At 43.4% G+C, this 12787-nt stretch overlaps 1 protein-coding gene across 1 annotated transcript; it reads right to left on the bottom strand.

Moving 5' to 3' along the window:
- Positions 1-3447: 3447 nt before the first annotated feature.
- Positions 3448-5723, bottom strand: LOC149260114 (uncharacterized). The gene is made up of 2 exons (XM_089456716.1): positions 4832-5723; positions 3448-4184 (listed from the first exon to the last, which is right to left on the bottom strand). The coding sequence occupies exons 1-2, from the start codon at positions 5721-5723 to the stop codon at positions 3448-3450; spliced, it is 1629 nt and encodes a 542-aa protein (XP_089312842.1).
- Positions 5724-12787: the final 7064 nt, after the last annotated feature.

Here is a 12787-nt window from a genome sequence, read left to right as displayed (position 1 = left end):
ATATAAGTCTCCGCGCATGTTCAGCAGAGCAGTAGTCAAAAAATAATGAGAGTTCCGGCCTGTGTCGACCGTGAAGTCCATAAGCTATTACTATATAAGCGTATTGCTGTTATAAAAAAACTATAGTGTTTATGACACACCGTGCATATAAGTATCAAAAAAAAGTATTTAAATGATGGTGCCAATCTACTGTGTGTTTCCTCTTTGAGCTCGCAGGTCTATGTATGGCCTGTGATGGTAACGGTAGATGGTCCCATCCATGTTCTCCTCCACTAACCAGTCTTCCTCTTGCCTCTGCGCTGCTTGTTTGGACAATTGGTCTGCCCCTGAGTTGCGCTCCCTGTAAATATGATTACAATCAAATTTTTCATAAGCAGCAATTAGCCTGTGTGATTCCACCAGCAGATGTTGTAAAGAAAATACATTGCAGTTTGATTTTCTGTTGATCCAATTACAAACTATTTGAGAATCTCCAAATAATTGTAATTTTGTGCATTGTTTCTGTAGTGCAAAATGAATCAAATTCATGGTTGTGGAGAGCTCAGCGAAATTGTTGGTTCCTTTCCCCAAAAACATCTGAAGCTTGTAATAGTGAGATTCCCGGAGGTAGAGCAGAGCGCCCCCACCGCATCCAATGGCTTGGGCTGAGCCATCAAAATAGGCCCAGGGGAAGGATTTGTCAATGAGCTCAGGGGAGATGGTTCGGGGCTGGGCAGGGGGAGGGTCGTCCGGGAGGAGGGCATAATCAGCCATGGTGTGGGCTCTGATGAAGGGCCAGGATGGTATCCGATGATCGAAGATGGAGCGATTGCGCGCCATCCAGATATACCAGCACATAAGGAGAGGGATGTTCCGAGCCTTGCCTGAGTGGTGTTCAAACCAGTGAATCCAGGCGTCCATGATGTTTTGGCCAACCCATCTGTGGGGGGAGGAGAGACCGGAGGTGATGTGGGACCATTGTTCCATAACCACAGGGCAATGTAAGAAGAGGTGTTCTGTATCTTCGTCACTGTTCTTGCATAGATGGCACCAGAAAGGTCCATGAAAAGATCTTTTCTTCAGGTTTGAGCCCGTAGGTACTTTGTTGAAGAGGATAGCCCACATCAGCATTCGGGTCCTAGGGGCGGCTTTGAGCTGCCAGATGGCCTTCCACCACTGCTGTGGTTGTTCAGGCTGGAATTGGTTCATAAGCTGCAGGTACCCTTCCTTTGGAGTATATGAACCATGTTTTGAATGGGCCCATACCAAATCGTCATACTCCTCAGTAATTCTAATGCGAGCTTGGCTCAGCGCATCAATGTAGTTCTCCCATTCAGTCCTCCACTGTTCCGGAATGTGAAGGGCATCAGCCGATCTCCAAGCTTGTTGGAATAAGTTGGAATTTGTATTATCGGCAATATGTGCAATATGAGTGATGCCCTATTCCGTCATCTGTTCTCTTAGCTGTGCTGTGATCTGATGGGTATTGCCACATCCGATCCAAGGGCCGATGCCGATACGAACTGAGTTCCCTTGTTGAATCCGCCAGGTTAGGCCGTCCCGGATGAGAGGGAGGGAGGTGATGACCGCCTTCCAGATGCTGGAGTATCTTCCCTGTTCTCTTTGCTCTCTGCGGATCCAGCTGTGAATGCTCTCCGGGGCTATATATTTATCCTCTACCACTCTTTTCCAGAGGCTGTTTGTTGTGAGCAATTGCCAACCTAGTTTTGCAGCCAGGGCTTTAGAGAAGTGATCTAGTCTTTTAATGCCCCAACCTCCCCATTTTTTTGGCCTTGCTATAGTATCCCACTTGACCCAAGCGAAGAGGTTCCCTTGCTTATTTCCTTTCCACAGAAAACTACAGCAGATCCTTTGTAGACGGCTTAGAATACCTCTGGGGATCCAGGCCAGCGACATCCAATACACTGGTGTAGCCTCCAGGACTGCTTTGATGAGTGTGAGTCTTCCAGCCCTGGTGAGATATCTGTTGTACCAAACATTTAGTCTTTTCTCTACCTTGGCTATGAGCCAGGTCCAGTCCGCAATTTTATATCCCCCATGCTTGATCCTGAAGCCCAGGTATTTTAGGCCTGCCTCCATCTGATGAATTTGAAAAGGGAAGCGGTTCTCCATGAAGTTTATCTCATTTGCGGAGCATCCAACAGCAGTGAGAGTTGATTTTTGGATGTTGATTACCATGCCTGTGGCTTTCTGGAAGAGATCAAATATGTGTCTTAATGCAGATGTGTCGGCCAGGCTACCATTAAGGAAAATAAGCACATCGTCCACAAACAGCAGATGAGTGAGGGAGCAGTTATCAGTGATTTTGATCCCTTTTATCCTTCCCCTGCTGTGTTCTGATGCTATCAATCGGCTGAGCCCTTCCATGATAATGAGGAAAAGAAGAGGGGATAGGGGGCAACCCTGGCGGAGGCCCCTCTCCGCTGTAAAGGAGGGAGAGGGGGATCCATTGAGGAGGACACTGTATGAGACCTCGGAGATGCAATTCATGATCCATTTAATGTAGATGAAGGGGAAACCCAAGTGAGTGAGGAGCATGCGAATATAGAGGTGATTGACCCTATCAAAGGCTTTGGAGAGGTCAACTTTGAGGATCATACCTTTCAGGCGCTTGATATGCATCGAGTGAAGAACTTGTTGTGCGGTGCCAATGGCTTCATGAATCTGACGGCGGTGAAGAAAAGCAAATTGTTCAGGGGAGATGTGGGCCGAGAGGATGGGCCGGAGTCTGTTGGCTAGGATCTTGGCCCAGATCTTATAGAGGCAGTTACAGAGCGAGATAGGCCGGAAGTCATCAAAAGAGGAGGGCTTGTCCGATTTAGGGATCAAGGCTAGGAAAGTAGATTTGATGGCTGAAGGAGTGCCAGAGATGCAACATTGTTTAAGTACCTTAAGGAGATCAGGCCCTATAAGCTCAAAGAAAGCTAAATAGAATTCAATGGTCCATCCATCAGGGCCCGGGCTCTTGTCCTTCTGAAATCCCCGCATTGTAGCTTCCATTTCCTCCATAGTAATATCTCTAATAAGCTCACCGGCCTCATCATTGTCCACAAATCTAGGGAAGAGCTCAGCTACTCTCATGATTTCTAGCAGGTTTGCTTCCCTTGGGGCTGCATATATATTCCTGAAATGGGAGGAGGCTAGGAAAGCAAGTTCCCTAGATTTGTTGATCCTGTGGCCCTGATCATCTTGCAATTCCCAAATAGTGTTGATCGCTTTCCTTCCATTTGCAAAACGATGAAAAAATTTTGTGTTCTCATCCCCTTCTTTTAGCCAAATGGCCCTGCTCCTAAGCCTCCAACTGGCTTCGCGGTCGCGAAGGATTTGTGATCTCTGACTGATGAGGCCTTCATATGAGGATTTTTGATCCGGGGAGATGTAAGTGCCCGAGGATAGAGATTCGCATTCAGCAATAGCTTGTTCAGCTAGAGAGATCGTCTGGTCATCTCAGAGTCTCTTTTGATGCGCCCATTTCCTGGAGAGAATCCTGATTTCAGAGAGATTCTTTAGAAAGCAGGGGATCGGGTCAGCATCGATCAGCAGGGGATGTGATTTCCAGTAATCCGAGATGAGAGTGATGTATTCAGGGTCCCAAAGCCAGGAGGAGTTGAACTTGAACGGGGCCTTGCTGTTCTGAATTCTTGCTCCAATTTCAAAATATATCGGTCTGTGATCCGATATACCCCCACTTCCCACCCATTGCCTGGATCTGGGGTGATTGCAGTGGAGGGCCTCCTTAATGATAAATCGGTCCAGTCTTCTGGCTAGGCTGTGTTCCCCCACTCTGTTATTCTTCCAAGTGTACTGTAGCTTTGCCGATGGGATGTCTATCCAGTGGTGGTCCTCCAGTATGTGCCCAAAGAAGTCCGAGAGCGGATCAATCTGCCCCAGATGACCCCAGGATTCAGCATGTCCCAAGGAGAAATTCAAATCGCCTCCTAGAATTATGTTCTCAGCAAGGAGGAGGGGGGAGTTTATAAGCTTTCTCCAGAATTGCTCCCTATTTGTGCATGGTCCATAAACATTGAGGATACGAAGATCCTCCTCTAGCTCCTTTGAGTAGATATCAGCCCCCAGGTAACCCAAACCACCCCAAATGTTTATCAGCTTTATGGAGGTGTTTTTGAACCCAAAGGCTATTCCCCCCGGACGTCCAGAGACATCCAGGGTAGAGAAAGTCCAGCCTGGCAGCCAAGAGCTGAGAATAGATGAAGCCAGGTCAGCTATACATAAAGTTTCTTGCAGTAAAATAATATCCACCGGATCCGAGAAGATGAGTCTCTTAAGGGCCAGTTTTTTCTCAGGGCTGACCAGCCCTCTGCAGTTGAAGGACATAATTTTCATGGAGGGGAGTGGGGGAGGGTAGCCGGTGCTCTAAGTACCCAGTCGATGGTTTGTTGTTTACCCTGGAGGACATCTACCCCAGCTTGTTCCTTAGCTTTTTTTAATTTGGGGGGGCGGCCTCTACCTTGTTTAGGTGAGAGGAAGTGGGGCTCAACAGGTAGTCCGATAGCACCCAATTCCAGACGTTTGGAAGCCGAGCGAGTGGCATACCTCGGGGATGAGTTAACAGAAGGGGAGGGTGAGGAGGAGGGGTGAGTGGGGAAGGATGGGAGGGAGCAGGGGGATAGCAGCCCCGAAGGTTGGGGAATAGGACAGGTAGGGTAGTACGATCGGGAGGGGGGATGAGGCATGTTGGATACCTTGACCAGGTCAAGGGCTGAGGGGGAGGAAGGGAGGGGTATCTTGAGAGGGTGAAGAGAGGGGAGGGGGTGTGAAACATTCAACAAATGTATATGTGGAGCAGAAACATTTGAGGGGAGAAACGTACCCGATGAGAATACAACACCTTTGGCCGCCTTTGAGCGCGTCACTGGTGGAGATGGAGGCCGAGCAGGGTTACCTCCTTGCTTCCGTTGTCTGGGGACCATTGGAGCTTCCACCGTATCAGATGTAATGTTGTGCGCTGCCCGTGGTGCCGTCGCCGCCTGAGGATCAGGTAGAACCGTAGTTGTCGGGGCCTCCTGCGAATTGGGGGGGTTCTGCTCCTTTTTTAGTAGCGGGCAGTCTTTATAGAGGTGACCCACCTGATGGCATCTCCTGCAGTGGTATGGGATGCCTTCATAGTCCAATTTTTGTTTCCTGGAGGAATTTTTCCACTGGATGTGAATGTATTCGTGCATGCCACCTCTGGTGTCGAGATGGACCAGGATCCGGGCATATGCCATCGCCCCCGTCTGAATAAATGTCTTGTCCGACTCCATAAATGTACCCAAAGTGTTTCCAATTCTTCTGAAGGTGTCCTCCGACCAGTATTGGGGAGGCAGTCCTGGGAGCCTGACCCAAACCGGTCCAATTCCAGTCTGTTCCGTTTCAGGATCAAATAGAGGCGACCAGCGTTTGAGGAGGACCGGTGCCTTCTCGAAATGCCAGAATGAGGAAAGAACCCAACTAGTGTGATCCGCTCTTGCAAATCGCAGAGCAAACCATCCTCTGACAAAATTCTGGACCGATGGCATCTCCACCAAGTATTTGCCCCAAATCTCCGATGCCCACTGCTTCAGTTTGTCTGCAGAGATTTGACGGCCCCTGATTCGGCCCACCAGAACTCGGTCGGCAAGATCCATAGCGTCTCCCCACTGTATGTCCTCTTTGAGCCTAAGGAAAGCGTCCTCAGACCTCGATTTGTAACAGCGCTGCTTCTTCGAGGGTCGGGCGGACATACGGCTAGGGTGATCAGCAGTCCCAGGGATCGAAATCGGGGGGTCAGGGAGGGGGTTAGAGTTCGAACAGGGAGGGGGAATAACTTCCGGGAGAGGGGGAATGGGATGGTAGCTCCCAGATGAGGCCGGGGGGGGGGGAGGGGTTAGATGCAGCTGGAATAGGGATCTCCTGTGGCCCAGATGGCGGGGGGGGGGGAATGACAGGGGGGTCAGGTAGAGAGGGGGGACCATCAGCCGGCGGGGAGGGTTGGAGACAGGTCGCAAGAAACCCAAGGGTGGCCGGCGAGGGCGCTGAGAACTCAGTCCAGGAGGAGGGTTCGCCAGAGTGCAAAGACGCAGGGATGGACAGCTCAGCCGAAAGTGAAGGGTCATCAAAGCTAGCTGTAAGGTTCTCACTGATAAACCCTTCTGAGGTCGAGAAAGATGAGCGCCAGATGGAGCTCTCAGCCAGCGGGGATACCGAGTAGTCGACCAGCTCATCCATAACTGCTTCCGATGAAAACTTCTTGGGATCTGATAACCGTCGAGGTCGGATCTAACCGTAGATGATGACCGCTAGTAGAGTTCGACTGGTAGAAAGATCTCCAGCCGAGATGCTGCAGCAGGATCGGTTGAGCTGTCGGCAGAGCAGGTAGCCTCGGATGCGGACGCGGTGGCGATTCCAAGAGCGGGCAGGGTAAACAGGTAAAAACCAAACCCTAAACCGCGGAGTAAAAAGTAGGGTAAAAACAAGGGGGCTGTCGCAGCAGGGTAAATACGGCGAAAATGAGAGGAGGCGGGAACATGGATAGGAGAGGGTATACGGGGCGCTACAGGGCTGTTTCCGGCCTGATAGCCCCGTTCAAACGGATTCCCGTAATACCATTTTGCAGAGCCGTACCATGTTGCAGAGGAAATTCCTTAGCTGACTTCCATCTTCTAGATATCAAAACACTGATCAGTTGTAACCATAAAAGAGCAGAAACGAAAATGTAAATCAACAGAAATCAAAAGCTTTGTTATGTACAGCTAATATACATGTTGAAATAAAACGCAGCATTTAAATGACAACTGTACAGCTAATATACATGAACATGAAAAGGTAATGCAAGAGTTAAAAGACAACCGTCCAAGGCTTCAGTAAGCAGGGGCCCTATGCCACTTCAACCGATTCAACGAACAGCTACAAGCTTAAATTTAAACCAGTCTTCTCATATATTAAACAACAACGTAAAAGTGCAGTGGGGAAATACAACAGCTTCAAATTACATTACCAAAAAGATTAACTTGTACAACATTCATGGACACATTATTTATAAGGAAAGAAAGCTAAAACAGATTAACTAAATCTACGCTATTAACCACGCTGCCAGAGACACGTAAATCCTCTTCAGCCCGGATCTAGGTAACTGTCATCATGTTTATTAAATCTGAGAGGTATGGCTGTTGGATTCACGCTATCAGGATGTCTTCGTGGCTAAGGATTTTTCCACGTAGCTTCACGTGCTCAAAAACAGAGCTACGCAGAGCCGTGCCACCACTGAACACTTCCGTTGACTATCCTTTGCCCCTTGTTTGACCGCGGGCTTTTATGGCCGTGCCGGATGATCTGGAGGGACACGATCCATGTCCTTGACTCCTGTAACTTGCCCATGTGGCTCATTTCTTGAGAGGACACCTGTAGCATGGTGTTTGACAAAACAGCTGCGGAATCCTGTGCTGGCTATAGAAACCTGGGTCAGCTGCGGAAACCTGTATCGGTTGCAGAAACTGAGAAGCTTCCACAGCTGTCTGAGAAAAATTCTAAACCAAACAACATTCATCAGCGTAGTTAGAAAACCATGTCAAAAGCTTGTTTTTAAACTAAAATACAATGATTTAATCAACTTGGTGGATAAAATGAGTGGAAAAGAAGGCTGAGAGGGTGTATGGGAAGGTGCAGGTTCGAGGCTCAACAGGAAGCCTTCAAAAATGTAGGTTTCTGGAGATTCTGTGAGAAACTACAGGGAGGACATAACCAAGTGACCAAGGAATTTGCTCTAAATTTCAAAGGTTCACATACATCAAAACCTGAAGTAGTTAGCAAAAAGGCTCAATACTTTACCTGGAATGTCCCTGCAATCAAGGAGGCAAGGTATGTAAGATGGATCAATTGCAGACTAAGAACTAATATCAGGTGGATGAAAAGACAAATTGAAGACCTCAAAATTTAGTTGAGCAAGTCGGGAGGTCAGCCTCAGCACAAATGAACAGGGCAGTAAGTGATGAAACCCTAATACAATTTTGGTTGAAACAAAGACATTAATTTTTGAAGATGTTTCAAGGATGGGGGATGTTAAATATATATAGCATATGTACATAATGGAACAACTATAAAGAATCCTTAGAAAGAAAATTTTTGTAAGAAAACTGTGTAAATTGATTCACACAAAAGTTTCGTAGCGCGCTACAAAACTACTGTAGGTGAAGATTTGATCAATTCTCAAAGGAAAGAAGCGGTTATTTTTTGGAGAATGATGCTACTAGAGAATGTGAGGAGGTCACTTATGAAAGTTTAAAGCCCAAGCAAGGAAACAAATCAAAGGGTAGAGGATATATGTAAAAGCAAATTTATGCACTACAAAAACAACAGTTAGTTTCGTAGCACATCCAGATTGACCTTCTTCATGCACCTTCAAGGAGTTTAAATTTTGCACAAGTGAAAGAGCAGGGTTCTATGGCTAACTTAACATATGTTACATGATTAATGGGGCTAGTTTTGTCATCAGAAGATTTTAGGAACATCATTGACGACCAAGGCTATAGTGCAGGGGACATATTCCTAGTTTTTGGGGCAAATAAAGGAGAAGTTATTAAAGGCTAGTAGGAGGGCTATGGACATTACCAAGGTCGAAGTTAAGGAGGAGCAACTGTCAAGCATCGATTTTAATTCCTATATTAGATTGTTGTTATCATAATAAGGATCTGTACTCACAATTGTATTAGGAATCTAAGACAGTCAGTTAACTATTACTTGTAATTAATAGTTTGTTTTAGGTATGAATAGATGTCAAGCTAGGAAATTTGAATTCCCCTCAAGTTGGATCAGGGAATCCAAGATTGTAATGATAACTCTATAAAAGACAAGAGGTGGAATTCCTCAGGGGGGTTGGAGACTTTTTGGCGCAGCTACTGCTTTATGTGAAGGAATACAATCAGTAATACAAAGAGGTTTTCTTGAACAAAACTGAGTTTAGATAGGGTTTAATCCTTTCTTGATTTATATGTTATTTTAATTACTTGCAGTAGATCTTATTGTTAATACTTAGAATCCATAATCTAATGCTCTAACTTCCTTTAACAATAAGATGACTGTGTTTTATCTTTGAACCACCAGAACTAGATTACATTGCTATTATTCAGAATTCACAACCATGTGCTCTAATTTCTTTTAGTAATTGAATGATTGTGTTGAGAAGTAGATCTCATTGCTATTACTCATAATTCATAATATTATGCTCTAACTTATTTTAGTAATGAGATGACTATTTTTTTTCTGAATCTTGTGAGTAAACCACCTTCGAACCATCAGTAGTAGATTTCATTACTATTACTCAGAATTCATAACCCTCTGATCTGACTTCGTTTAGTAATGGAGTGACTCTTTTGACCTATGTTATTGAGTGAATTGTCTTTGTTTAAGAACCTTATTTGTCTCAACTTTCATGTCAAGAAACCTTGCGACTGAATTTATTGACTTGTTGACTCCATAGCCCAATGGTAGCAAGCCTTCATCTTTTCAACCTACAAACACACAAAACCAAGATAGAGTTAGCCATGTATATTATCATTAGTCAATATCATTAACCCTTGACAGAGCCCTCTCAGGTTGAGAAGGCTAAGCCTTAGCTAAAAGATTGGTTTGAAAGAGTTACTCAGAGTCTACTTGATCAACAACCTATCAAGGTCAGATTTTGTGATAACATTTTGATGTGTCTGCCAAGAGTGTGAAGATTACTCATTCCCAAAATCAAGAAGTTGAACTTCTGAAGGTAGTAAGAGCTTAGGAATCTTTTTGAGGCTGCAAAACTACCTTGGTGACTCCATTTTTGAAGAATTCAAATTTCATAGATTTATGGTGATTCTACTGGACTTATGAAGAACTTAGATGCCTCCATTCTTGTTTCAAGGTATGCATGTATAATTTTTTCAGAAATTCATGGTTTCCAAAATCATTTTCGCAAGGATACATATTTTTTAAGGAATGGTCCAAAATTCAATGGAGAAGATTTGAGTTTAACTTTGAAGCCTATATCAGATTTCTATGATTTTACTGAGTTTCTTAGAGTCAAACATGAGGATGTTTGCATTATGTTGTTCTATCATTCATTTCAAGGGAAATGTAAACAATGGATTGAAAGCTTTTCTGTCAAATCTATTAAGTCACTTGCAAACTTTTGGCTTATGTTTTTGGAGGAATGAATAGACAGAACAGAGTTGGTGGCAAACTCTCCTTCAATTCAAGGTTTCAAACAATGGAATGATGATCATATTAATGAAGAAATAGATGAAAATTTTTCTTTGTCCTTTTATTCTTATCTAAAATCTTTTGAGTGCAAGACAGAAGATAAGATGAAATTTTTGGATGAAGTTGCTAAGAACATTGAGAAAGGCATTGAAGGTTTACAAGCTCAAATTCAATCATATAGTCTTCATGATCATCATCATACTTTTCAAAAGCTTTCTATGGCAGAATACAAAGAGAGGGTGTTGCTTCCTTTCTGTTTTGAGATTGAGGAAGAATCCATTATTTTTGAAAATCAATTTGAGGAGCAGTTTGAGAGCACACAACTTAAGCCTTATGTAGATGATGAAAGTATTGGTGAGTTGTCCAAAGCTGTGGAATATCACAAAAAACATCAAATCGACCATGTGTTTTTTGATCCTATAGCTGGCTACATGGAAAGGTTCTATAGTCCATATTTCCAACTATATTTCGATTATGAAGATCAGATATATCTCATGTTGCCTCGGTTATTTCAGTATCATGACTATTTTTGCTTCAAGCACAACCAAGAGATTCAAGAGTCAGATCAGATCAATGACTGGCTTCATTGGAAGTTTTATGTTCCTTGAGCTACAAATGGAGATTGTAGCTGATAGGGTAGGTAGGAGTGTGTGAATAAGCTCACAGTAGGTTAAATGATCATTTTTTTTATTTTTTTTAGTAGGTGCAGTTTGAGTCCTTCTTGCAGAAATCATTAAAGCTTGGGGAGTAGATTGGGCAGAATTTCAGAGTTTTATTATGAAGGATGGATAGCAGCAATGGAGCTACCGGTTCTTAGCATAGCACTGGGGCACACTATCCCTAGTGGATCCACTGTTATCACCCAAAAATTCTCTAAACTTGGATAGTTTACATTTGTTCCTAAGTCATAGTTTTAGACATGGTCAAGTCATTTTTTACGTTTTTAAGAGTTTCAGTTATAGCATTAGAGTCCCATTTCCATCATTAAATAAAGTCCATCAGCATTTTCTGGCACCTTATGGATCCCATATCATGTTTTAAGTTTCACGTGTCTGGTCATTTCAAAAATTTGAATGTGCTACGAAACTGTCTAGTCGTTTTCGTAGCACAAAACCCCGAATTTACACTAGATGTGCTACGAAATCAGGGATTCATGCTCGATCATGTCTAGTTGTCAAATCCACTAGAAACCGTTAAATTTTCATCATTAGGTGTCAGTCCATGAACCTTTCCTCTCACATGCAACCATTCATATCCATCATTAGATTCGTTAGGGGTCATTTTTCATTAGTCATTTTAAATTTCAAAAAAGGTTAGTTGATCTTCATCATATTTGTGTTGTTCTTGGTCATATTCATGCGAGAGACACTTGGTGTTGTTCTTAGTCCGAGTAAAGAAGCCTAGGGTGAGTAGAAACCAGAGTTGTTCTGCAGGATTCAAGCGAGGCAGTCTTTCATCAAATTCAAGGGAGATAGTTCCTCAGTTAAGCAAGTCAGTTTTCTTCCAAGTTTTTTGTCTACAGGGATTTCAAAGGAAAAATGTCAGAAGAAAGAGGAAATCACAGGTCAGGTTGATGTCTGAGAATGGAATGTGAAGGCTTAGATGCTCTCACGAAAGATAAATCAGTTGAAGAAGCCTTCAAAAATGCAGGTGGTTGGAGGTTCTGTGAGAAACAACAGGGAGGACATAACCAAGTGACCAAGGAATTTGCTCTAAATTTCACAGGTTCACATACATCAAAGCCTGAAGTAGTTAGCAAAAAGGCTCAATACTTCACCTGGAATGTCCCTGTAGTCAAGGAGGTAAGGTATGTAAGATGGATCAATGGAAGATTAAGAACTAATATTAGGAGGATGAAAAGACAAATTGTAGACCTTGAAATTCAATTGATCAAGTCTCGAGGTCAGCCTAAGAACAAATGAACGGGGCAGTAAGTGATGAAACCCTAATAAAATTTTGGTTGAAACAAAGACATTACTTTTTGAAGATGTTTCAAGGATGGGGGATGTTAAGTATATATGGCATATGTACATAATTGAATAGCTGTAAAGAATCCTTAGAAAGAAAATTTTTGGAAGAAAACTATGTAAATTGATTCACATAGCAGTTTCGTAGTGTGCTAAGAAACTGTTGTAGGTGACATACACAACAGTTTTGTAGCACACTACGAAACTGCTGTAGGTGTAGTTTTGATGTTTTGATCAATTATCAAAGGAAAGAAACAATTATTTTTTGGAGAATGATGCCACTGGAGAATGTGAGGAGGTTACTTATGAATGTTTAAAGCTCAAGCAAGAAAAAACTCAAAGGATAAAGGATATATGTAAAAGAAAAGTTTTGCACTAAAAAAAAAAATAGTTAGTTTTGTAGCACATCCAGATTGACCTTCTTCATGCACCATCAAGGAGTTTAATTTTTGCACAAGTGAAAGAGCAGCGTTCTATGGCTAAATTAACATATGTTACATGATTAAAGGGGCTAGTTTTGTCATTAGAAGATTTGAGGAACATCATTGAAGAACAAGGCTATAATGAAGGGGACATATTCCTAGTTTTCAGGGTAGATAAAGGAGAAGTTA

The sequence above is a fragment of the Pinus tabuliformis genome, chromosome 6 (assembly GCF_031772625.1).
Source record: "Pinus tabuliformis cultivar Carrire ecotype Pingquan chromosome 6, CPIR1, whole genome shotgun sequence".
Lineage (NCBI taxonomy): Eukaryota > Viridiplantae > Streptophyta > Pinopsida > Pinales > Pinaceae > Pinus > Pinus tabuliformis.
This window is presented reverse-complemented; position numbering and strand designations above follow the sequence as displayed.